We start from the raw sequence: 26,776 nt of genomic DNA, 5'->3' as shown, positions 1-26,776 counted from the left end.
TTTCAGAATCACGATACTGGAAAGAATTCAACATTAAGCAAAAGCAGTGTCCCCATCCCTGATACACACCAATGAGTGTCACTTTGGAGAATTTCTGAATATCCAAGGACACACTTAATTTGTGGCACTCATTTAATTCTAAAATGGAAGCTTATTTTCCTGGAACACACTCTTTACTCAGATGGGTAGCTATAACAGTGAGTTGGCATGTGCACAAGTGTTTGCATCGAGCTAGACATCCACAAAAAACTCCGAACCAGTAGAAATGATTGCTGAAAGGATGCAGATACTGGAGAAATATGAATTTAGAAGCTAACGATTAATTCAGTGGCACTTTGCAATGAACTTTGTGAACCCTAGTGATTGAGTGTGGGTGTGTATCATTCTCATTTGCACTTTTTACAAGCAAAACTCCCACAATTATATATTCACTTTTGATAGCACATTTACTGTATCTTAGTAGTAGAAGAAAATTCTCTGGCACTGAAGTGGCTTTTCCTCCCTGCCTTCACATGGACCTTAAACATTGTTACAGGATGAAGGGCTGGGTGGATCCTTATCAAAAGTTAGCTATGTACTAGCACTGTTATACCATTAATGCCCTATTTCTCAGGTACGGTTATCCTGCAGTGCCTGCAAATTTAGCTAGGAGCGCCCTCTTCTGGGGTTTTATTCAACTGCTACCATGGCCACACCAATAAAATTGCTGAATATCATCAGGAGTTCTCTCCTATTCTAACTTTAATTTTTCTTATTTCAAACATAATATAGTCTATCAGCCAACCCTCTCTCCTTCTAGGTTATTTTTAAATTTTGTATTACACTTTCAAGCTCTCTGGAGGGATTGCGTATTTACAGATCTTTCCCCAGTGATAGGTAGTGTTATATTTGTTTAGGTTTTTTGTTTGGAGCGTTTAATGTCCGAAACTAATTGGGGAGGGGAGGAGATAAATCCTAATTTTCAGAACACTGGGGATTTCTTTTTCACTGCTGTTTTTCCCTTTCGGCTCCCCACTTTACTGCTGACTGTCAGAAGCAACCGTAAACTGTCAGCTTGAGCAGAAGTGCTAGAAATACTAGGGGTGCCAGTATGTGGTTTGGATCAAGCTCTTCCCTTCCTACCTGGCTCTGTGAATAGATGATGTTCATGTCCTAAAACTGCCACCATTTTCAAGGTAAAAGATGTATTTACCAGGATGTGAAGGCTGTTGCCAAATGCCATTTTGAAATCTCTCACTCAATTGCCAGTGAAAGCTCATAGCAATAAATAAACACTGCTTAGAGCTCCGCGGAGAAAAAGCAAGTCTCTTAACAAACATTAGTTTAGTTTCCCAATAGAACAGTAGGTAATAGCAACACTTTGCACCTACATGAAGCCCTAAATGGCTTGTGAGCTGCCTGTTTAAGAGAACCACCCTCCCCCACCTCTGCTATACAGCAGGAGCCCTCTGGCTTTAGTGGGGGGCGACTGGCAGGGCATCTTCCATGAGTGGCCTTGAATTTTAGAACTTGCCCCGGGTGAGTTGGACATGAATGGCCTGAACTGGCTGACCTTCAGACCATGTTGCAAAACTTCTCTCTTTTGTCCTGCTCTTGGGAAGTGGGGTGGGGTTAGGGACTGATCTTCCATTGTCCTAGTTATTTTCATCATGACTGTATTGTGAGGTGAAGCCACTGGATTTAGTTTAATAATGTGGCTTGACGTTTATATTTTTGTGTGAATGTGTGGTTCTAATATTATGCTTAGGTAAATGAGAGCCTATGAGAAGTGTTTTTTAAATGGGAAATCAACTGAAATAAATATAAGGCCATTACCTGAAGAACACAACCTATGTTATAAACATTTAACTAAGTCTCAAAACCCTGTCGAGCCAGGCATTCTTATACCCCTTTCTATAATACAGTCTAAGGCATAGAGTTGTTAATTCATATCACATGCCTAAGGTCACACAGCAAGGGCTACAATTGTGACATGCAGTTCTTTGCTGTGTCACTAGGCCACATTGCCACCCAGGGCTCTTTCTCACCTACAAGGTTATAAGCAACAGCATTGTCTAAAGGGTATGTCTACACTACAGAATTAGGTCGAATTTATAGAAGCTGGTTTTGTAGAAAGCGTTTTTATGCAGTTGATTGTGTGTGTCCCCACACAAATACTCTCAGTGCATGTAGTCAGCGGAGTTTGTCCACAGTACTGAGGCAACCGTTGACTTCCAGCGCGTTGCACTGTGGGTAGCTATCCCACAGTTCCCGCAGTCTCCACCGCCCATTTGAATTCTGGGTAGAAATCCCAGTGCCTGATGGGGCTAAAACATTGTCGCGGGTGGTTCTGGGTACATATCGTCAGGCCCCCCTTCCCTCCCTCCTTCCGTGAAAGCAAGGGCAGACAATCGTTTTGTGCCTTTTTTCTCGAGTTACCTGTACAGACACCATACCACGGCTAGCATGGAGCCCGCTCAGCTAACCGTCACCGTACGTCTCCTGCGTACTGGCAGACGCGGTACTGCATTGCTACACAGCAGCAGTTTATTGCCTTTTGGCAGCAGACAGTGCAGTATGACTGGTAGCCGTCGTCGACGTAGTCCTGGGTGCTCTTTTTAATCACCCTCGATGAGGTCAGGGGCACCTGGGCAAACATGGGAGTGACTCAGCCAGGTCATTTCCCTTTTAAGTTTCGTCTCATGGCGATTCAGTCCCACCAGCAGTGCACTGTCTTTTAATCAGCAGCCAGCAGAAGACGATGGCCAGCAGTCATACTGCACCGTCTTCTGCCGAGCACCCAGGAGATGACGATGGCTAGTGGTACTGCACAGTCTGCTGCCAGCAAGATGTATAAAAATAGATGAAGTGGATCAAAACAAGAAATAGACCAGATTTGTTTTGTATTCATTTTCTTCTCCCTCCCTCCGTGAAATCAACAGCCTGCTAAACCCAGTTTTGAGTTCTATCCTTGAGGTTTTGAGTTCTATCCTTGAGGGGGCCATTCTGTTTCTCACAAAGCCACCCCCTTTGTTGATTTTAATTCCTTGTAAGCCAACCCTGTAAGCCATGTTGTCAGTCGCCCCTCCCTCCGTCAGAGCAATGACAGACAATCGTTCTGCACCTTTTTTCTGGGCAGACGCCACACCACGGCAAGCATGGAGCCCACTCAGGTCATTTTGGCAATTAGGAGCACATTAAACACTACATGCATTATCCAGCAGTATATGCAGCACCAGAACCTGGCAAAGCGATACCGGGTGAGTAGGCAACGTCAGCGCGGTGACGAGAGTGATGAGGACATGGACACAGACTTCTCTCAAAGCACGGGCCCCGGCAATGTGGGCATCATGGTGCTAATGGGGCAGGTTCATGTTGTGGAACACTGATTCTGGGCTCGGGAAACAAGCACAGACTGGTGGGACTGCATAGTGTTGCAGGTCTGGGACGATTCCCAGTGGCTGCGAAACTTTTGCATGCGTAGGGGCACTTTCATGGAACTTTGTGACTTGCTTTCCCCTGCCCTGAGGCGCAAGAATACCAAGATGAGAGCAGCCCTCACAGTTGAGAAGTGAGTGGCAATAGCCCTGTGGAAGCTTGCAACACCAGACAGCTACCAGTCAGTCAGGAATCAATTTGGAGTGGGAAAATCTACTCTGGTGGCTGCTGTGATGCAAGTAGCCAACATAATCAAAGATCTGCTGATATCAAGGGTAGTGACCCTGGGAAATGTGCAGGTCATAGTGGATGGCTTTTCTGCAATGGGATTCCCTAACTGTGGTGGGGCCATAGACGGAACCCATATCCCTATCTTGACACTGGAGCACCAAGCCAGCGAGTACATAAACCGCAAGGGGTACTTTTCAATAGTGCTGCAAGCACTGGTGGATCACAAGGGACGTTTCACCAACATCAACGTGGGATGGCTGGGAAAAGTACATGACGCTCGCATCTTCAGGAACTCTGGTCTGTTTCAAAAGCTGCAGGAAGGGACTTTATTCCCAGACCAGAAAATAACGGTTGGGGATGTTGAAATGCCTATAGTTAAACTTGGGGACCCAGCCTACCCCTTAATGCCATGGCTCATGAAGCCATACACAGGCAGCCTGGACAGTAGTCAGGAACTGTTCGGCTACAGGCTGAGCAAGTGCAGAATGGTGGTAGAATGTGCATTTGGACGTTTAAAAGTGCGCTGGCGCAGTTTATTGTCTCGGTTAGACCTCAGCGAAACCAATATTCCCACTGTTATTACTGCTTGCTGTGCGCTCCACAATATCTGTGAGAGTAAGGGGGAGACGTTTATGGTGGGGTGGGAGGTTGAGGTAAATCGCCTGGCTGCTGGTTACACACAGCCAGACACCAGGGCGGTTAGAAGAGCACAGGAGGGCGCGGTGCGCGTCAGAGAAGCTTTGAAAACCAGTTTCATGACTGGCCAGGCTGCGGTGTGAAAGTTCTGTTTGTTTCTCCTTGATAAAGCCCCCCCCCCTTGGTTCACTCTACTTCCCTGTAAGCTAACCACCCTCCCCTCCTCCCTTTGATCACCGCTTGCAGAGGCAACAAAGTCATTGTTGCTTCACATTCATGCATTCTTTATTCATTCATGACACAAATAGGGGGATAACTACCAAGGTAGCCAGGAGGGGTGGTGGAGGAGAGAAGCACCAGGAGGGGTGGTGGAAGAGGGAAGGACAAGACCACACAGCACTTTAAAAGTTTAAAACTTTAAAACTTATTGAATGCCAGCCTTCTGTTGCTTGGGCAATCCTCTGGGGTGGAGTGGCTGGGTGGCCGGAGGACCCCCACCTCATTCTTGGGTGTCTGGGTGAGGAGGCTTTGGAACTTGGGGAGGAGGGCAGTTGGTTACACAGGGGCTGTAGCGGCGGTCTGTGCTCCTGCTGCCTTTCCTGCAGCTCAACCATACGCTGGAGCATATTAGTTTGATCCTCCAGCAGCCTCAGCATTGAATCCTGCCTCCTCTCATCATGCTGCTGCCACCTTTCAGCTTCAGCCCTCTCTTCAGCCTGCCATTTACTCTCTTCAGCCCGCCATCTCTCCTCCCGGTCATTTTGTGCTTTCCTGCACTCTGACATTGTCTGCCTCCACGCATTTGTCTGTGCTCTGCGAGTTTTCTGGTAGGCTTGCCTCAGCTTCTTAAGTTTCATGGGGCACTGCTTTTGGTTCCTGTTATGGCCTCTGTCCTTCACGCCCTGGGAGATTTTGACAAATGTTTTGGGATTTCGAAAACTGGAACGTAGTTCTGATAGCACGGATTCCTCTCCCCATACAGCGATCAGATCCCGTACCTCTCATTTGGTCCATGCTGGAGCTCTTTTGTGATTCTGGGACTCCATCATGGTCATCTCTGCTGATGAGCTCTGCATGGTCACCTGCAGCTTGCCACGCTGGCCAAACAGGAAATTGAAATTCAAAAGTTCACGGACCTTTTCCTGTCTACCTGGCCAGTGCATCTGAGTTGAGAGTGCTGTCCAGAGAGGTCACAATGGAGCACTCTGGGATAGCTCCCAGAGGCCAATACCGTCTAATTGTGTCCACAGTACCCCAAATTCGACCCGGCAAGGCCGATTTCAGTGCTAATCCCCTTGTCAGGGGTGGAGTAAGGAAATCGATTTTAAGAACCCTTTAAGTCGAAAAAAAGGGCTTCGGCGTGTGGAAGGATGCAGGGTTAAATCGATTTAACGCTGCTAAATTCGACCTCAACTCCTAGTGTAGACCAAGGCTAACTAGAGCACCTTTCTCACTTGCTCTTTCTCTTACAATCTCACTCATTGTCCAGGGCATATGCACTGGTTTCTCTTTAATATAACTTGAGTGATTTGGGACTAGAGCTGTATGTGTTTATAGTTACGGAATCAGCTTTCCATTTACATTAAGAAAGCTGAAACTTTCTCTGTTTTAAATCAGGATCGAAGAGGTGGGTCTGAAATATAAAGCGCCTGAGCATTTTTTGAGTAGGGCTCTGTATAAAAATATTTGCGTATTAGGACTGTAATTCCTCAAGTGTTCAAAACTGGATACTGCTCATTTACTACTTGCTTTTTGTGAGGCTTTGTTTTATTTGGTTAGAGGGTTGAGAAGGGGTCATTCAGCCTTTTGAAAAATACCATCCTCTTCTGCTTTGGTATGAAAATTGAGACTACACAAATGAAAATAGCACCAGTGTTTCAAACGGGGCACTGTTTTGCTTGGAGTCAGTGCAAGAGCAGCTGCATGATTCTGTCTGTTTGCGTGCAGCCTGTGGTTTATATGACCTTTTTCGCTAACGTTGTCACATGAAGGCTCGACACAGCATGTACCTCTTTAGAACTTCAGATCCCCTTCTTGGTGCGTTCATGTCTGGGGCAGAGAAGATCCAAAACTTTCACCAAGGTTTGATGGGTTCCTACCCAGTGTTCAATTTATGTCCCTCTCTAAACTGGGAGGAGGAGGGTAAACCAACATCTGAGTGCATCTATACCCCAGAGCTGGAGGCCTTCCCAGTTAGTATTCAGCCAGGAACCTGCATAACCGACTGGATTTTATCAGCATAGCAGAAAGTACTTACATTTCAATCATTATTTTTTACCTAGAGAGACACTGGGTGACTTTCATGCCTGTTCAAATGACCAACACAAGGGCCATATATCACTTAGGCAGTATTTTGAGGGCTTACGTAGTGCTTAGGGCTTGTGCTAATCTTCTACACAGGGGTGAGCGTCACCCTTTGGAAGGGTAATTTCCATTTCCATCTTGTGAAACCTGAGATTGATAGGAATGTCTCCGCGAATAATAATAAATTCAAGTGAAAACTATGCTTGTTTGGCTTTAAATCTCTACTACAGCATTTACAACCAAAATTTTACAGCCTTGGGCTTCAGAACCTTAAACTGGCCAGAAACAAAAGTGAAATTTACCAGTCTATTTTCACTGTCCTGGCTGAGAGAAATGCAAAAAGGAAATAATCAATTAGCATTAATCACAAAAAAGACATTTGATTTTTTAAACTCTTTAAATTTTAATTATGTACAGTGCTGAAAATAGATGCATAGAGTTTTAGGATAGGAGACACCATTAAATCATCTAGTCTGAACTCCTGTGTATCACAGGCTATTAAATTTCACCCAGTTGCCCTTGCATTAAGCCCATTGTGTTTGAGCACTTGTGTTTGGCTAAAGCATCTCTTCCAAAAAGGCATCCAGTCTTGATTTGAAGACATCAAGAGACAGAGAAGCCACCATTTCCCTTAGTAGTTTGTTCCAATGGTCACTTACCCTCACTGTTAAAAAGTTGTGCCTAATTTCTAATTTGAATGTGTCTTGCTTTAGCTTCCAGCCACTGGTTCTTTTTATGCCTTTCTCCACTGGACTAGAGAGCCCGTTAGTAACAGGCGTGGAGAACTAGGAAACTTCTGATTTATTTTTATGAAAAAAAAAGTGACTGTTTCCCTTCCTCACTTGTATTGTTACTTGCTGAATATGAAGAGGTTAATTTCTTTCTGGAAGCAGGACAAGTATTTCAGTGACTGTCGGGGGGATGTCACATAAGCATGTATGACCAAGGATTGTCAACTTGAGAATTGAATAATAGGATTATGGACTATTTAAAGACCATTTTTACCAGCTTGTAAGTGTTATATGTATGGGCTCAGGGGGGCTGGTGGTGAAAAGCAGAAATTAAAATCATTGGGGGAGGGGGAGGGAACTAATGCAAATCCCTAGGCAAATAAACAAGCAGAGAGAAGGGTAACCCCTTCTTCCTCCCTGGAGGAAAGTGCATAGACTGGTTTTACCAGCTTTGGAGAAGTCTGGCAAAGGACTGAAAAACTGTATAAAGTGTCCGGTCTGATACAGGAGGGAGTCATGGTCACCCAATCCAAGAATTCCTCCCAACCCAGAAGGGGGTGAAGAACACCAGGAAGAGCAGAGCTGATGGGTCGGGGGCAAGCTTGGGGGGATAGAACTGATGGGAGTGAAGAGGGACTGGGCAGATGGGGCGGCAAGAGATAGGCAGAACTGATGCAGGAGAAGAACTGCTATGAGAACTGGGGGGCAGGATTGTTTTAGGGGTTGGGGGACACAGAATTAATTTGCTGGGCAGAAGACAGGTAGATGGGTGAGAGCTCCTGCAGCCAGAACTACAAGTCACCTTATTCAATAAGGAGCGTGGGAGTCCACACACACACCTCTCTCTCTCTCTCTCTGCTAGAAGACAGACCGAAAAGACACAATGTCATCTTTTTAATAAAATCTCATGGTTTTATGAGCCAGTCAAATGGTTTTTGATCTCAAGGTTGGCAACACTGTTCAGAATAGATAATACTGTGCTTTATGAAGGCTGGCAGGTCACTACTTAATTCTTGCCTTGGCCCTCGGAGAGAACAGGACAGCAGGTGTTGAACTAAACTCAGGCTTGCTAAGGTGATAATGAATTGCAGGAGAAATTGCAGCATAAATCTCCAGTCTAGAGGGAGAGGAATGCAGGTTCCTGCCTTAAGAAAGGGGACAGCTAGAGGCTTCAGACCTGAGTGGGGTGCCCTCAAAGAGGCCACAACAGAGCCAGAGGTGCAGTTACCTCTGGAACTCTTATTGCTGCTATATTATCCCTGTGAAGGTACTTATACACTGTAGTCCCTCACTGGATAGCATTTTCTTCAACTGTCGAATCATATCTCAAATAAGGAATTTTTTTTCAGAGTTCTTATCTGACTGTTGGTTCAAGCAACTACAAAATAAAACAGCAATTACATTGTGCAGTTATTAGATACTAAATAAAGAAATAAGATACTGAGCAAGAGAATATGGGGCAGAATTCTGCCAGACAGTGTTTCCTAGAATTTAACATGACAAGGTACACAGTCCCTTATACAAGCCCCTCAGCACTAGTACAGTTAACGCCCTATGGATTTCCAGGGTTGTAAATCAATATTGAGCTTGTAGCCAACCCAGAAACAATGGAGTCCTATCTGGAACAACTCCACCTGATACTACACTTGGGGAAGCTTCATTGTTGAGTGATGATATATTTAGTGATGGTGAACCACAAGTTTAGGACATATGGATTATCTTGGATTAGAAACCAAAAATTTACATTCCAACACTCCTGAACTATGGGGCAGGGGAGTTGTTTAAAATCTGGATCCAAACTCAGATCCAGATTTTGCAGCCTGTGCTAAGTTTGGATGCTTTTCTGAACTCCAGCTGTGGGAGTATTCACAGTTACACCCAACACCACATGAAAATTCCCCATGTTCATTGTTCACTATGAAATCAAGACTTGGAATGTGTCAGGGAGCAGATCTGCTGAGGCTCCAGAACCTTTTGTGTAAACCTGGGACTGGCCGATGGTTCAGCATTGCCATCAGGAGTGAGGTGTGGTTTCATGGAGTTTTGATGGGGAAACCAGGTGAAACTTGGCCATTTTGACTGAGATTTGCTTGGAGATTTGGGGTTCGTAGCTAGGTGAGATTTCAGTGAGGGTTTTGAGTGCCCCAGGAATGCCAGATCAGGGCCTTTGCGAAGTAGCGATAGCAAAATCTTTGCGCTGGATTCTTTCATTTCGCTTCTACCCCCATTGTATTGGACAGAACCTATCAGTGAACCAACCACAAACAACTGAGCATTTATATCTTCATCACCAAATACACAGGGACCGAGACAGAGGAAAAGGGAGAGAAAGTCCCTGGAGAAAGGTGCTATAAACAGAACCTTAAAATACAACTGTTCAAAGTCTCCTCCTGGCCTTGAGATGAGCTGTGAGCGCCTGTTTGCCTGTTTCTGGGAAGACCAAGCAGAAGGAAGTGGCTAAGTGGTGTGCAAGTACATACGTGGGAGCAGCCACACCTGCAGTGAGACACTAAACAAACCTGGGCTGTATTGCTTTTGTGGTCTGACATTTAGCCCTGTGTCCTGCAAGGGAATTGGAGTGGGAGTAGAAGGGGGAAAACGGTGACATTTGAGAATATGGTGAGTGTTTCGCCCCATTTAACCTTCCTGCCTGGAGACCTGCTCGGGATGAGGGAGTCAGGAAGAAGAACGGCCCTTTGCATCTCTATAGAGCCACCGCTTCTAGGATCCCAAAGTGCTTTGCAAATAGAGTGACCCCATGAGGGATCAGCAAAAATCATTTCCTTGCCTGCTGTTAAAATGGGGCTTACTTGCGCTCTGCATCTGAGGATACTTTGAGTCAGGCAGTATCATTAAGTCAGAGGTTGCCTCATAAAGGTTATGTCCTTGTACAGTTCTCCTTGTATTAATTCATTAATGCCATTCTAGAGCCCATAACCATTGTTCCTGCACCGCATAGTGCCGACATTGAGACACATTTCCCATGTCTAGGGAAATAATATCCCATGACCCCACAGAGCACAACAGCTTTTAAGAAGGTCATATATTAAATCAGTGTCGGCTCTGGGATTGGAACCTAGGGTTTCTGATTGCCAGTTGCATGCTTTAGCCACTAGACCAGGGGCGGCCAAACTGCAGCTTGTGAGTCTCATGCGGCACTTACAGTTAACAGTACGGCTTGCAGAGCCCCCCCCCCCAATTCTCTACCTACCAGACTGGGGCAGGGGGAGCTCGGGGCTTCTACCATGCAGCAGGGTGGTGGGGCAAAGGGTTTCAGCCCTGCAGGGAAGGGGGTGTCTTCGGACTTCAGCAGGAGCGGGGCTGAAGCCCTGAGCCCCAGCAGGCCCACCCGTCTCTCGAATTTCTGAAGATTATCGTTTGTGGTTCGGAGGGTCAGTAAGTTTGGCCACCCCTGCACTAGACCATACTGCTGCATGGACATAAGACCTATGTATCCTTAACGATCTGCCTCGTGCATTAGGGATGCACACTGAGTACCCAATCAGCATGGCTTACTGTGTTTGTCAGGCAAGAGTGGGCCCAGGGGTTATTTATATAGCGGGGTTTATACAGAGAGAGAGGTTATTTTTTAGCTTTAAAACTCCCTAAAACATTATTTTTTCCTCCCAAGCCCTGTGAGATCAGAATCATGCCTGTTTTACAGATGGTGAAACTGGATGCAAAAGAGCTAAGTGTGCAACACCCTATAACACCAAAAACTGTCCAGAGCCCAGAGCACAATTAGCTACTCTGCATCAGCAAACTGATACATATGGCCCACCGCTCAAGGGCAGTAACAAACCACTCACTGTACACAGCCCAGCACTCATTAGCAACCCCACGATAACAAAACATATGCTAGCAGGGAATAAAGAGATTTCAGTTCTAAGCTTTAAAGGGCTTATTATAAACAACAGGAATAAAAACCTCTATTTTAAGATGACTGATGATGGTACCTCAAGCCTTTTAATGCTGTTTGGGATCCTAAGGGCTGTGGGTTGGGGGTATGTCAGAAGGGGGAAGACTCATTTTGTTGTGGTAGGTCCCTGCCTATAGTTTGGTGTTTTCTCTTGTCCATAATGAGTAATGACACTTTCCATTTTAAACCAAGAGGCTAGAGCATCAATTGATGTGGGTTTCAGGCAGAAAGCTGGATACACGATTACTCAGAAAACAGGCAGAGTAAGCCAACGCTATTTCCCCCCGGCTCAATAAACCATAAGTTATTTTTCTTCTGGAGCCTAAAGATAATGTAAACCCAAACTATTGGCCTTTAGTAATTTCCAGGCACAACTGCTACAAAGAGCAATTGGGCTCTTAGTTGTCCATGGAGAAGTCTGGCTGAAATTTGTATGGTATCACCTCATCAGACATGCTGAAAAGGCCCTGAAGCAAGGCATTCACGCGTGATGTGCTTTCCTCTTGATTCCCAAATAGCCTCAGACACTAACAAGGAATCCCTCCTGTCTAACTGTTCAGAGGAGACAGGTAGTGCCAGAAACAGAACTGGGAAAGGTACTGTCTTTGTTAGGAGATATTACACTTTAGCAGACTGCTCCTCAGTCAGGGTCTCCACTGGCTTTACTGACTCACTTGCCACCATGTAGGAAAATATCTTTCATTCTGCTTATGGGCTGCATTGGGCGGGATCAATTGGTTTCAAAGGAAAGGACAGTGGAGATTACTGTTTTATATAGTTCACAATGTGGAACCTGATACACAGCTAGTGCTAGGGACTGGGGATAAAGGGTCTGTGATGGAATGATACAGTATTCCTTTTCTTCTAAAGGGAAGGGTAAACCACATAGTGGTTTGCAAAGAGAAGGAATCCACAACTTGCACTCAGTTCTGTCTGTTACAATAACAGAGACAGTAGCATTAACCAAGACCAATTGCCTTTGGATTGCGGGAGATAATTTCCATGGGCAACCAAGGCACTGCCTCCCTAGCTGGCAACTGACAGTCCCCATTCTCTCTGAAGTCCATATGGTAATCAGGCACCTCCATTAATAGATAGATCCAAAGCCAGAACCCTGGATCTCAACACTGCTGACCATGCAATTGTTCAGGCCAATCTTTAGTTACTACAAAAGGGCCATTCCCTGCAAGGTGCTAGGCACATCTCGGGGCACTCAGCATCTTGCCAAATAGGACATACTATTCTTTGTTCAATAAATACTATTAATTATTGATTTTAAAAAACTTTCTTTTTTCTTTCTTCTTGGAGAAAGGGGGGCAGGGAAGCAGCCACCAAGTGCTCCTTGGAAGGACTGTGAGGAATAATGAAACCACACCCCAAGACATAGAGGTGTCCCCTTTAAGGCTGTAGATTCAATGTATCTTACACTACATTCCTGACTGGCAAAACAGAGCTTATGCTCTGCTGTGTCCAGTGTATTCTTTCCACACAATAGGCCCCAGAAATCTGGTTTGTGTTGGGAGTCAGCAGTTAAAGCCCTCACATGAGACAATGGGATTTGCTTAGGCAGCTAGAGTTACTTGTATGTGTGTCTGTCTGTTTTTTGGTTTGAACCCAAACAGGCCACATGGAAAAAGGCCCCCTGGCAACGTTCATCCTTCCAGAGTGGAGTAAAGTTCTGGAGCTGGAATTGCCTTTAGATCAATAATCACAGCCAAGGGGTGAGTGTGTGTATGTTGTGGGGAGGCTGGCGAGAGGGGGCCAAGCAGGCAAACATGCCTTTGAAATGCAGTTTTTAAATTACTGGAGCTCTTCATACATCATCATTCCCATGGGCCTTTCCACTGAAATGGTGATTAACCCTTAACCCCTGCAATTCCACACTTGCACACTCAGGGCCAGATTCACAGTTTCTCCTTTGCTGTGCTGGGTGCAGGAAAGAGGGGAAAGGGGCAAAAGTGGTGTTGGGATAGCATAAAGGGGCTGCAGCATTGGCAGAAGTCTTAGATTTTCACAGTACACTGACAGCATCTTATAGAATCCAGGCTTGTGACTGGACTGCAGGGCCTACAGGTAGCACTAGGAGCTGTTAAGGAATGAATGGCAACATTCTTGGGGGGCTCTCTAGACTAGAACATGTTTTCCAACAATGCAAGTGTGGACTGAGGATGTTGCCTTAGCCCTCACAACTATTCCTGAAATAAGTTCTGGGTTTCCTGCTCTTCTGAGTATCCTGTTCTTAACGTCTGGCAGGGTCCCACCTCATCTGCTGAGCCACTCAGCCTTCATGATTATGAGCTATACATGTATTGTACATGCGCTTGGTGGGGGCTTGCCAAGAAATGTACTTTGGGCTGCTCGACCCCTTCAGTATTTGGCCATTGTGGGTTACCATCCCTTGGCCTTGCTCTTTATCTGTCTTCATTTTGACACATCTGGGCTTCTGTCATGAGGCGCTCCTCATGGAGAAGATAATTGCTGCTATTTACATGAAATCAAGAAATAAATTCAGTGACACAATTACAGTCCTGCCCGTTTCACTTAAATCTAATAAGGTCTCATTAGAATTATTATGTTCAATAAGATTACAGAGTTTTGGGGGAAGGCGTAACCTCAGAGATTACTTGCAAAAATTAACATAATTTCAGTTGCACTTTTTATTAAGATAAAAAGGGTTAATAAATGATTGATACATGCTTTATTAAATGGTTAATCAATTGTTATAGATTGTTAGATTGCAACAGGTTAATAGATTACTATAAACCAGGGTTGTAAACAATCTGTAACGCCTTCTCATGATGTGCTTCTAACGATCTCTAACTCATGCTACTCATGTCTATAATATGCTCATAACATCTATTAATCATTTATTAACCCTTTTAATAATAAAACCGTAATATAAAGTCTGACCATAATTTCAGACTGGAAGGACCAGATTTTCGAAAGGTATTTAGGTGTTGCTCCATTCAGCATTGGAATGCCTAGTGTTCCCGTTGGCATAGGTAATCTACTTCCTCAAGAGGCAGTAGCTAGGTCAATGGAAGAATTCTTCCATCAACCTAGTGCTGTCTACACTGGGAATTAGGTCAGTATAGCTACGTCTCTCAGGGTGTGAAAAAAATCCATATCCCTAAGACTTTGTCTATACTGGAACTTCATCGGCAAAACTTTTGTCATTCAGGGGTGTGAAAAAACCACACACCCCCCCGAACGACAAAAGTTTTACTGACAAAAAGCACCGGTGTGAACAGCGCTTTGTCAGCAGGAGCACTCTGCTGATGACAAAGCGGCTGCCGCTCGTTGGGGGTGGGAGTTTTGTGTCGGCGGGAGAGCACTCTCCTGTCGACAAACTGCAGCTACACTGCGCGCCTTTTAGCAGCACGGCTGTAGCCGCACAGCGGTGTCGCTAAAAGGTGCGTAGGGTAGACAAAGCCTAAGACACATAGCTATACAGATGTAAGTTTCTAAGGTAGACCAGGCCCAACTAACCGATTGACTTTCAGTAGGACTTAGATGTTGCAGTTCTGGGTGGGGCAACACCTAACCACCAGTAAAGAATGTGGGCCTAAGTTTTTGGTGGCAGGGACTGTCTCTGTTTATCCACACCACCCAGCAAAATGGAGCCCCAATCTGGGCTGGAACCTCTGGATGCTACAGTAAGATAAATATTTAGGTACTAATAAAGAGCTCAATCCTCAATTATTCCAAAGAAGGCTCAAAGCCACCTTCCTGCCTCACTCAATCCTGAAGCAAGCTGGGGGCAGAACCAGCCCCTGGCACAAGTTAAGATGACTTGAGTTAACACTGGTTGGAGCAGTACCCTAGGGACTGTTCTGCTGGTCCAGGGCTACTGGGGGTATATCTACACACCGAGTGACAGCGAGTCTCAGGGCTTCAGGCAGCAGACTTGCCTTCATGCCATGGTGCTAAAAATAGCTCTGTAGACTCTGTGGCTTGGGCTGCAGCTCAGGCTCTGAAGCCCAGGGAGGGGGATGGGCTCCAGAGCCCAAGTTCCAGTCCAAGCCACAATGTCTACGTAGCTATTTTTAGCACCGTAGTGTGAGCCCGAGTCTGTCGACGGGGCTGCCACTCACTGTGTAGACGTACCCTTGGAACACAGCCTGATTTGGCTTTGCCCCCTCACATCCCAGGAATGCCTCCACACCATTGGGGGAATTCCCTTAGGTCAATCCCCTTTGAGCAGCAGAAAGGGACTTACTCTAGGGAAAGGATCTAGTGAATAATAATAGGAATAATTAGAGCTTGACTAATGCTTCCGGACAAGGAAGGAAATAGCTGACAATGATAAGAATTGCCACCAGATGTCACCATTTCAGGCAGCTTTATAGAGTTTTCAAAGGACAAGCAAAACCAAGGTAGCAACAAACTAAACAAAAGCTAAATTAAATAAACACAGATTTAGTTTGTTTACTAAAGGTCCCATCTTTCTGCTACCTTAGACACTGAGTAATTTTGTTAGTAATGTGGGTTACAGCAAACACATCAAGGAGAGGCAGAAAGATAACCTGCCCGTGTTCAGGTTTATATTTCCCATGCAAACATGAGGGAAAAACAATTATTCAAAGAAAATATAAGCAGTGGGAGGAGGGAATTGCCTCACTGCCTATGCAGCAGACCTAGAAATCTGGTTTTAAAAGAATAAGGATCTCAGCTTTTTGGTTTCTATAGTAGGCTTCTATATAGGAAGGCTTTACTGCCTTCCAATTTTTAGTTATCTTTGACTCAAAAGTTGCTGGGCATTGTCAGTGAACAAGAGGGCTGGTCATACTCTTAATTCCAATCTTTCAAAAAATAAGAATTCTCAAGAGTGTGGGGATAGATGAATTCTGAACCTGCTAATATACAGCATTGTTTTATTATGTTCCTTCTTAAAAAGACAGTCAGAGGGTGTCTTTTTAATGCAAAGGTGCATCAAAAGGTGGGATATGGCCCAGAATGTTTAATGCTCCGATTAAAGAAAATTACATGCAAGAACACAAGAGACATATGTATGGGTAGAATATAACAGTAATGGCTGTTGACTGCCCCATAATATTGGAGTAGTATAAAGCAACTAATGAACTTGGAAACTCCTTGGTAAAACCTAGTCCATCCTCTACGTAGATTGTCATTATTTTTCCTAGGTGAGAAACAATCAAAGGAAAGGACTCCTAGAATTTGTGATGCAGAAAATTTCTAACTAGTGGGGGGAATTTTTTCCAGCATACTTCGACTCCTTGGATCTTTTTTCTCACCATGACCAATTCCCCATTGCAGAGGTGACATTCAATTCCACATTAGTAAGCAAACAGCATTTCAGGAATCTATCAGGACAGACAATGGATGGACTGGAGCCAGAGTCCTAAATGCTTTTAAAATATTTTACTTGACGTAACTGCTTCCCATTTTCGAGTGATAGATAAACATCCTAGGAAGTTCCTGGTTAATCCTTCGGCATGGAGTGAAAAGTGGGAAGGGGGTTGGAGTACTTAGGTAGAGGTATGATTTGATTATGCTAGACAGCATAGTAATGCCAAAGGGGCTTCAGCACATCGCTGTAAATATTCTGCAATTTATTTGTTTTAATAAGAAGAGTAGCAATTCTCTCAGGGTCTGATTCAAAGTCCATTGAAATCAATAAGAGTCTTTCCATTGACTTCAATGAGCTTTGGACTAGGCCCCTGATCATGTTATTGTTAGTCCTCCACAGAGAAGTGTCCCAAAAAAGAAAGGCTGATTTTAGATGACCTCTTTTTCACTGGGGACAATGGAATTTTTATTAACAGGCTGCTGCTATGAACAGAAGTTTTAGGAGGCTGTTCTCCTTGCCCTATGCACAGAAGTCCAATTAATGCCAACAGGAATTTCAAGTGCTTATAAAGAGACTGGTCAGAAAACAAAGAGGCTCTCTTGGCCCATTATTGGATCGCAGTGCAGCATGTCGAGTATTAACTCTAATGCTGCATTTCAGCAGGTCAGGAAATCAGGCAGCATCCCTTCTGCCACAGCAGGAGTCAGGTTGCCTTCAGATAACGAGAATTTATTTCTATGAGGGGGTTGTAATGTTTCTGACAACAGGCGATGGTTTTGTTTTCATGTGTGAATGTATCCTATAATCAGTAGCTCTGCACCATCAGGGAACAAACTTTACTACTGTACACAGCAGCTTCTAAACAGAACTGTTTCACAACTGGCAACACAGCATCCCTCATGATCTGACTGACTATACATTCAGTTGTTAAACAGAAGATTAGACTATTGGTAACAAAGTAGCAGCCGTGTTAGTCTGTATTCGCAAAAAGAAAAGGAGTACTTGTGGCACCTTAGAGACTAACAAATTTATTTGAGCATAAGCTTTCGTGAGCTACAGCTTATGCTCAAATAAATTTGTTAGTCTCTAAGGTGCCACAGGTACTCCTGTTCTTTTTACTATTGGTAACATCTAGTGACCCTCATACTACCAACATTTGTTTCCCAACAGGACCAAAATTATGAATAAAACCAATCCTTCTCTTCAAGCAAATCTAAAATACAGGTGCAAACTCCAATTTCACAGACAGTGACACAGTGAACATGGTACACATATTTATGAGAACAAAGTTACTGGATTCTTCTCTGATTTTTTTATGCAACATTTTCTGTGAGCACTGCAACGTGTGGAGCTAATAGATTTTTAAAACATAATTCTATAGTAAGTCTGTTTACCAAAAAACAGAACATACAAATGTATATATTGAGAGATTAGTTGCATGCAATATTTACAAAGGAATAGGCCTCAATATTATTACACAATATTGCATACACATCACATAGCTAGAATAAGTTTTAGCAGGTTACTGAGTTGATAAGTAGTCACTGACCTGTGATGCGAAAGGTATGCCCATTTCTTTAAAAACTTGTTAAAATTATGCTTTTCATGGGTTACTAGCATTCTATATCTATTCTATTCTATTCTTGTGCACAATGAGATTGCAGAGCAACCACATCCCATCTTCAGCTCTGCGGATTTGCATTGTACTTCTAAACAGAGACTAGTGAAATGCAGAAGAAACCAGATGTCCAACGGTCTCATAAATCAAGCGTCTCAGATCTCAGTGGGGAAGTAAGGGGGTGTAGATAAGATTCTGCTCTACTGATGGTTAAGTTAATTCACTTTATGATGGTATTTGAACGTCACACCGTTGGATGGCCAAGACCAACCAGATAGAGCTATGCAGTTCGCTTTCAACCATGAAGGTTTTTACACACTCATCTTCTAAACCACTCTACATGATACCCAGGATGTCAAGCTAGCCACTGACTTCTTCATATGAATTCACAGACTCAGGGATTTTAAGGCTGGAAAGGACTGTGATGATAATCTTGTCTGACCTCGTGATCAACATAGGCCATGGGAATGTCACCAACTGATTTCTGCCTCAAGAATATAACTTCTCATTGAGCTAGAGCATATTTTTTAGACAGACATCCAATCTTCATTTATGGGCTTCAAGAGAAGGAGAATCCACCACATCCATAAGTAAGTTACTTACTTTCACTTAATTGTAGCACATGGAGTCCACAAAAAACAAGAAGGGAAATCAAATCTAGAGAGGGAAGAGAGGATAACTACAAATAGTAGGTCTCTGGCATCTAGACACTAGCCCAAATTAATTAGAAATGCCTAAATATTCAGATTCAGAATTACTGCCCTAATCCAACTTCTGGTGTAGATTTGTCAGCAATTGTGTGCCTCCTCCTTATAGAATCTTTTCCTTTTGGACTATTTCATTCTCCCTGTGGGGCACCAAGTAACTGCAGGAGAGAGATGTCTCTCAGCTTAGCATCTTGGATACAGTTTTCTATTCCACTCCAAGTGATTTAATCATTAAGAGGTTAGGCCTTTACCCAGCAAAATAAGGCCTTTTATGTTGTCTTTGGTTTGAGTCCACTCTCACTCTTTCATTCCCATAAAACTTAACATATTCTTGCCAAACTTATAATAGTAGGGCCATGAGTGGTACTGTGTGTAGAATACCAACTACATGGTCATAAAAGTATGAGAACAGCATTAGTGGCTAGAAAAGAGAGACAATGAGAGTGGAAAATAGTATTCATTCAACTTTTCTTGTGGAGTCAAAGGCAGCTGGCAAGCAAGAGCGTGTTCTAAAAATAGAGTAAATCCTTAAAGGAATAACGTGAAATTAAAGAAACAATTCAAGGCAGCCGCTCTGTTAAAGCTATCCATAGATGCACTTGAATCTCCAGACAATCAAGTACATAAGGGAAACAAAGTAGTCTGTGACTCACTTATTTTGGCTACTGCAACAGTTTTCTGGGATCCTGTTTTGAAACTCTGGCCTTGGGATGTTCGTTTCTCATTTCTAGCAATCTGTCGTAAACTTTGCAAACTCCTAAGTTCCTTTTACCCTGGTACAAGGGTTCAAGACCAGCTTCAGTTCTAATAAGTGAAATGATTTTACAGGTCTTAGATTCATTCCCAGTGAAAAAAATAGCAGACAGCACTAAAGCCCTATATATAATTTGGAATGACTGATTTTGTTCAGAGAAAGCCTCAGAGGAAGCTGGTACTACAGGCTGAAATACTTTAGTTTTATCAATAGAGTGAGGGTGATCGCTCTGTAGAAAGTTGAGGTTTGGGAGCAGACAGTGTGGGAAGTCTCTAATTTATGCTGTCTGACTATTGTGTTAATAAAAACTTAAATGTTATAGTGGAACTGGAAAAGGTTCAGAGAATGGCAACAAAGATGATCAAGGGTATAGAATGGCTTCCACGCATGGAAATTAGGGCTGTTCATCTTAGAAAAGAGACTACAGGGCGGGGAAGGGGTATGATAGGTGTCTTTAAAATCATGAATGGTTTGGGGGAAAAGTGTTATTTACCCTTTCCCAGATTACAAAAACCAGGGATCACCCAATAAAATTAATGAGCAGCAGGTTTAATACAAAGTAGAGGATGTACTTTTTCTACAATGTGATGGTCAGGGATGCAACCCCATCCTCGGGGTAACCCTAAACCTCTGATGGCTAGAAGCCGAGAGATGAAGATGGGGGAGGACCTCTACAAAATGCCCTGTTCTGTGACACTGCCCCTAACCACTGTTGGAAGACAAGATACTGGGCTAGATGGACCCAGTCGGGCCATTCATATGTTCTTAGGCTCTTAGATACCAGAGAGTTAGCCTCAGAGCAATACCAAGAAAAGCTGGGCTTATCCTTAACTGTCTTAATGCTTCTTTAATGAAGCCAATGCATGGGGCTGGACAAGCATCCAGTGCTATCCCATGTTACAGATATATCATCTTCAAAGTGGCAAATTCCAGAAAGAATGATTGCACTTCAAAGAATGCCACCATGCATTCATACAGCACAACTGCTACAAAAAATGTGAACCAGGAATCATCTCTGCTGAAACTGGAACCTGTGAAGTCCTGCTTCCAAAACACTAGAAGTCCAAATATGCCATTTCCAAATATGCAGTTGCACTCATTCATTAAAGAAACAATGGCAGAACTGGACCTATGGGTGGTTTCAAAATTAGGGAGAACGAAACAGCCTCCAATGTGGTTTTAGAAATTTTTGTCTGATAAAGGAATGCTTCCCAGGCTTTGTTCCAGAGAATGTAACTTATAAAACAAGTTCGAATCTATCCTGAAGGAACAGGGAAAGGTTTAAAATAATATGCTGCTGAGGCTCTGTGTAACATTCAGGGTTTTTTTTGAGTACTAGTGATTCAGTACCAGAGCAAAATTTCATGAAGGGAGAGACAATGTTGTGAACTGATGATCGCCAGAAAGAATTTCAGGCTTGGCGAACACAGAACTTATCAGTCTTGTCCTCTTTTTTCTTCCAGTGTTTTCCTCTCCTGGGAAAACATTTTTCCCTAACAAAGACCGCAAAAGGCCACATTTAAGAAAGAAAGAAAATGAAAAAAGGCCTGAAATTAGTGTGTCTACCCGAGCTGGTTGAAATGTTTTGTTCAAGACATTTTTTCGATTAAATAACAAGGCTTTTCATCCAAACAGAAATTTCCACAGGAAATGTCCTTTTTGGACAATTTGTCATGTTTTTCTACAAAAACAACCTCCCCCACTCCAACTTTTTGATTTTGGGAAACCAAAAATTGGGTCCAAAAAATATTTTTTCTGAGGTAGCAGTCTCCCTTTTGTAAATGCGATGTAATTCAGTTGCATCTGCAGATTTGAGTACTTGCAACCTGCAGTCAGGCATTCAGAAGTCAAGTACTCAGATTTGCACTTGCAATTTATTTCTAATTTAGGGGGCGTTCTAGGTGCTTAGCTTCTCTCAGGTCAGGCTGTAAGTGCCATGAGACAGTGGCATGCACACTACTAGGTACAGCATAGCTCTATCTCTGTAATGCATTAGCAGCAGAATCAAAGCTAAACAGATGAAGTTTATAATATAGTTATGGGAAAACAATACAAATAAACGCTCTACATTATATATATGTTTGAATTACAGTGCGCTCTGTCTTCTTTGTGTCTATCAATTCACTTGTCTGTAAGCAATTAATATATAGAACATGGTATGTAAGACACAGGTTGCCTGAGATTTTAAACAATCATTTTCTAGACCAGAAAACTTCAGATAAGTAGGGATAACCTTGGAATAGCATGTAAACTATTGGTTTCTTATCCAGATCAATCCAGAGAACCTTTTGAAGTTGGCCCATCACTAACGCTAATATATTTGTGTCTGCAAATCAAGCTGCCACTGAGTTTGCTGTTTGCTCTGGAAGAATTTAATACTAGGAAAATTAGAGCCAGATGAGCCTGTGCCTCACTATAAATTCAGATTTCAGAGTAGCAGCCGTGTTAGTCTGTATTCGCAAAAAGAAAAGGAGAACTTGTGGCACCTTAGAGACTAACAAATTTATTTGAGCATAAGCTTTCATGAGCTACAGTCACTTCATCCGATGAAGTGAGCTGTAGCTCATGAAAGCTTATGCTCAAATAAATTTGTTAGTCTCTAAGGTGCCACAAGTACTCCTTTTCTTTTTACTATAAATTCAGCTAATCTAAAGCCCTGGCTTGCAGAATTATGGCTCTTGTCAGCATCTCCATTGTAAAGAGTGTTGTGGTATCTGATTCTTGTGTGGTTCGAATGCCTTTGTTTTTGAACATTAAATTTGGCTAAAATGGGGGTCAGTGCGTCCTGCCAGGTACCTTTAAGAACAAAAAGAATGTGAGACACTGATGTTTGAATGTAGCACGATTGTATTTCTCAAAGCCCTTTTCCACAAGTGTTTCTTCGGACGTGGATTACAGAGTGTAATCCTTGAACACATGAATTCCCAGGCATTTTTATTCAGAACTTCTTATGAAAAGGTGCCAGATTGTCAGCCTTGAGGACCAAAGTCCTCTATCCATGGAACAGGTACAGCCCTGGGAATGGCAGGGCAAGTGCTCTGCATGGGCCTTCCAGGACCCCTCATCCCCACTGGGAAAAGCCACCATTACAGATTAGAGGGTAGTTCTTTCTCTCCAGACCCAATGAGTGCCAGATCCTGAGCTGGGGTAAAGCTGCATCTATTTACACCAGCTGAGGACTTGGCCCTCAGTCTTCAACATTTTTGCTGAGCCTTGATACCAAGGGTGCCTACTGCTACGATAATGTGATGAAGTCACTTGGCCAGTGAACACTAGACTCACCCAACCACCTCATATTAGATACTATGGATCACCAAGCAGGTATACCTGCTGGCCCTGCCGACCTGAGCTATCTCCAAACTGGTGCCCAAGAAGTGGAAAGGCTTCAACGCCCATTTGCGATCCCCTGAGGTACCCAATTCCTCTTCTGTTAACCCACCGTGTGCTGTGTTATTGCAGTGGTACGAAGTAGTAGGTATTACGAAGTACACAATCTGTGTTGCAAAATCTGGTCAGAATAGCTTAGGGGCCAAGTGAGAGTCGTTAACTCTGAGCTTCCCACCTCTTGTGGGTTTCAATCAGACACTGCATGGTTTTTTGAACAGTTTTTTGAGCATTTAATTTTAGTTCACATGTCAAGAGAGAGGAATGATAAATGTAAAAAGAAACGAGTCCCTATGATTCTGGCTACAGCCAACAGGGACCAAAAGCCCCCTCCCACTTTGGGACTATCAACATTTAAAGGAGCCCCACCTTTTGTAGTACGTCACTGCCTCATCCATTGTGCGAATCACCTGCAGAGGCCGTGGTAAAACAATTGTCAGTGACTCCTCTAGGTGTGTCTAGGGTCCTTCCCTGCCCCTTTAAAAGTGTGGGTACAAGAAGTGTGCTGCACATTTCGCTGCCATTACTGCTATAAGCCCGTTGAATTTCTTACAGTCTTGAAGACGTGCCACAGGGAGAGGCGCAGAGATGGCCGAAGGCGAAATAACAACGTTCACCGCCCTGACCGAAAAATTCAATCTTCCAGTGGGGAACTACAAGAAGCCCAAACTCCTGTACTGCAGCAACGGAGGCCACTTCTTGAGGATACTTCCAGATGGCAAAGTAGATGGGACAAGGGACCGAAGCGACCAGCACAGTAAGCAAATCAGAAATGTGTTCAGGACACAGCTCTTACTTGGCTTATATGACTAGTGCTGCCTTTACCTTACTGCCCCTTTTTCTCTGGGAGGTTAGCATTACACATCAGCTGCTTTTCCAGCCAAGAAGGGATAGGTAGAGTATTTATGCTCTATGCCAGGTTCTCTCACCTACCATGGCAACAAACCATCCAGAGGTTCAGCATGTGAAACAAGGCCTACTATATGTACACTCTACAGAGGTTCAGGATGTACAGTACCTCACATTTGTCAAAATATTAAATATGAAATTAGTCATTAAAAAAATAAACCAGAAAGACTGACCACAGCAGGAGAGACTGAAATTCTAACTGAAGCACAGTTATCAGTTTACACAGTTAGTTGGCACTAGAAGAAAGGGGTTTAGGAGGATGTCCACATACTACATTGCAAACTCAGCCGTCAAACATGGTATCTGCATTTACCTCAGTGTAGAAGATTCAGCTTGGTAGTAGGGTTGTTATGATGTTACAGCTGTGCCTTTTTTGCAGCTTAAGTCATGCTCTGGAATAAGTGTTAAGGCCCAGATTCCTAAGAGTGTGTCATGTGTTCTATCTGAATACTTTGCACAGGATTTGCCATTGGTTAACTTTTCTTTTCCCTTACATAGCAAAGTGCAGTACATTCCTGAGGGACGTGCGGGTTTAACAGTGGAAAGACTCGGCTCAGAAAAAGTTATTCTGTGATTTATCATTTTAAAAATGCATTCATATTGCACTTATTTTCTCAAAACAAGGATGGTTAATTCTATGCTGAGTTGGTTATGTGTTTTATGTGCTTATTTGTGCCCCTGTAGCATAAAGGACACACAGTACTGTTGTGACTACCAACTGGTGTAACAAATATTAGAAGAGAGACTTAACCAGTTATCAGTAGAGGCCTGGAAATCTGTGGCTATCCATGGATGTGGATATCCGCAGACCATGTTTGCAGATGGATGTGGGTCCAAATTTCGTATCCACACAGGGCTCTAGTTATCAGAGTCCCCATCTGTGGCTGGATTCTCTCTCTCCCCCACCATAACTGGCATATTATTAGGGTCAAGACAGGACTCAGAATCACTGCAGTCCACAGACATCTCCAGCAGATGAGTCAGAAGGGGACCTGTTCTGGGCCAAGCCGGCCACAGCGGAGATAAACTTCTGATACAGAAGTCACCGTTTGTCTTACAATTTCCATATTCCAATGCAAAAATGCATCTTCAGACATAAGGAGTATTTTCATACATTTGAACCTGCCCTAGAAGGACATCCCAGTGAGCTGACACGCTCTTTTAGTTTGCTCACAAATAGCTCTGTCCTAGAGTTGATTCAGCAAGAATCCTCCTTCCCCCGAGTCACTACTAGAGGTGGGCCTCAGCTGCACTATTCAGAGCTGAACTTCTCCAAAGTTTCAGTTTGTTCGGATACAGTTTCTCATCAGGCCAGCTCCAGTCTGTAATGAAGCAACATCGCAGCATGGTATTAGGGGATGTGGTGCTGCTAGGAGTGCCAGGTTTTGAAAGATCCCATGACACATTAGCACGAGTACCCGTATTTGGCTAATTACGGTCTGCTTATCCAAGTTCCCCTGCTGTTTCAACTAGACGCAGAACTATTCTTCACTTCCAGGCTTAACTACTACATAGCATTGCTGGGCACTGTCATACAGCTGGTGCATTTCACCCCAGTGGCAGATGCATTTCAGTTGTGGATGAAGGAACCCCTGGCTATAGATTGAATAGGAGTTGATGTTTGTAAATTGTTTTGGGATCCTTTAGCATGAAGGCACAATAAATGATTATTACAGAAACTTTTTTCTGGATGCTTTTTTATGATTATTTAAAGCAGACTTTTTTTTGCCCACAGTTCTTTTAAAAAAGAATGACATATTGCAGTTTTTTTGCTCTCATTTCTTTACTGGGGAAAGAATCACAGAACTGTTTTAACAGTGCACCCAGCCATGCAAAGATTACAACGGCTGTGCATGTTCAGTCACACCTAGCAAGAGTTAAACAGGGGCTTTTGATGCATTCTTGACACTGATCTGATTTCCTTCACACTGGCAGATAGTTCTGGGCTTACATATGCCTTGGCTATGGATGTTTGGACACTTCCAAGCCTGTGTAAAATTACTATTTTCTTTATGAATCACATACAGCATATATGCCGTGTGACTCCTCTAGTTTCCACCCATCTTGCCACGTAAGTTTCTCTTTCCCAACCTCTTCCCATTGCAAGTGCTCAACTCCTGAATCTCCACACTGACATGCCTAGAGCCCTGACCAGGGGTATTCTATTTGCTACTCAAGATCCATAAACCTGGAAATCCTGGATGCCCTATCATCTCAGGCATTGGCAACCTAACAACAGGACTGTCTGGCTATGTGGACTCTCTCCTCAGGCTCTACGCTGCCAGCACTCCCAGCTATCTTCAAGACGCCACTGACTTCCTGAGGAAACTACAATCCATTGGCGATCTTCCAGAAAACACCATCCTGGCCACTATGGATGTAGAAGCCCTTTACACCAACATTCCACACAAAGATGGACTACAAGCCGTCAAGAACACTATCCCCGATAATGTCACGGCAAACCTGGTGGCTGAACTTTGTGACTTTGTCCTCACCCATAACTATTTCACATTTGGGGACAATGTATACCTTCAAGTCAGCGGCACTGCTATGGGTACCCGCAGGGCCCCACAGTATGCCAACATTTTTATGGCTGACTTAGAACAATGCTTCCTTACCTCTCGTCCCCTAACGCCCCTACTCTACCTGCGCTACACTGATGACATCTTCATCATCTGGACCATGGAAAAGAAGCCCTTGAGGAATTCCACCATGATTTCAACAATTTCCATCCCACCATCAACCTCAGCCTGGATCAATCCACACAAGAGGTCCATTTCCTGGACACTACTGTGCTAATAAGCGATGGTCACATAAACACCACCCTATACTGGAAACCTGCTGACAGCTATACT

General features: G+C 43.7%; 1 protein-coding gene across 5 annotated transcripts in view; it reads left to right on the top strand.

The window, feature by feature from the left end:
- The window catches only part of FGF1 (fibroblast growth factor 1), a 64,053-nt gene that overhangs the window by 23,936 nt on the left and 13,341 nt on the right, over nucleotides 1–26,776 (top strand). For 3 of the 5 annotated variants that reach the window (XM_043552851.1, XM_007063610.4, XM_037907891.2), the window contains one exon: nucleotides 23,568–23,769. In XM_043552851.1, the coding sequence (XP_043408786.1) occupies nucleotides 23,601–23,769 (169 nt within the window). In that variant the 5' untranslated portion in view covers nucleotides 23,568–23,600. Of the gene's footprint in view, nucleotides 1–5,898; nucleotides 5,912–12,860; nucleotides 12,960–23,567; nucleotides 23,770–26,776 lie in introns of those variants that run through there. The other 2 variants (XM_043552850.1, XM_043552852.1) reach the window with 2 other exon arrangements.

This window comes from Chelonia mydas, chromosome 8, assembly GCF_015237465.2.
Source record: "Chelonia mydas isolate rCheMyd1 chromosome 8, rCheMyd1.pri.v2, whole genome shotgun sequence".
Taxonomy (NCBI): Eukaryota; Metazoa; Chordata; order Testudines; family Cheloniidae; genus Chelonia; species Chelonia mydas.
The sequence above is the reverse complement of the archived record's forward strand: the minus strand, read 5'-3'. Positions and strand labels throughout refer to the sequence as shown.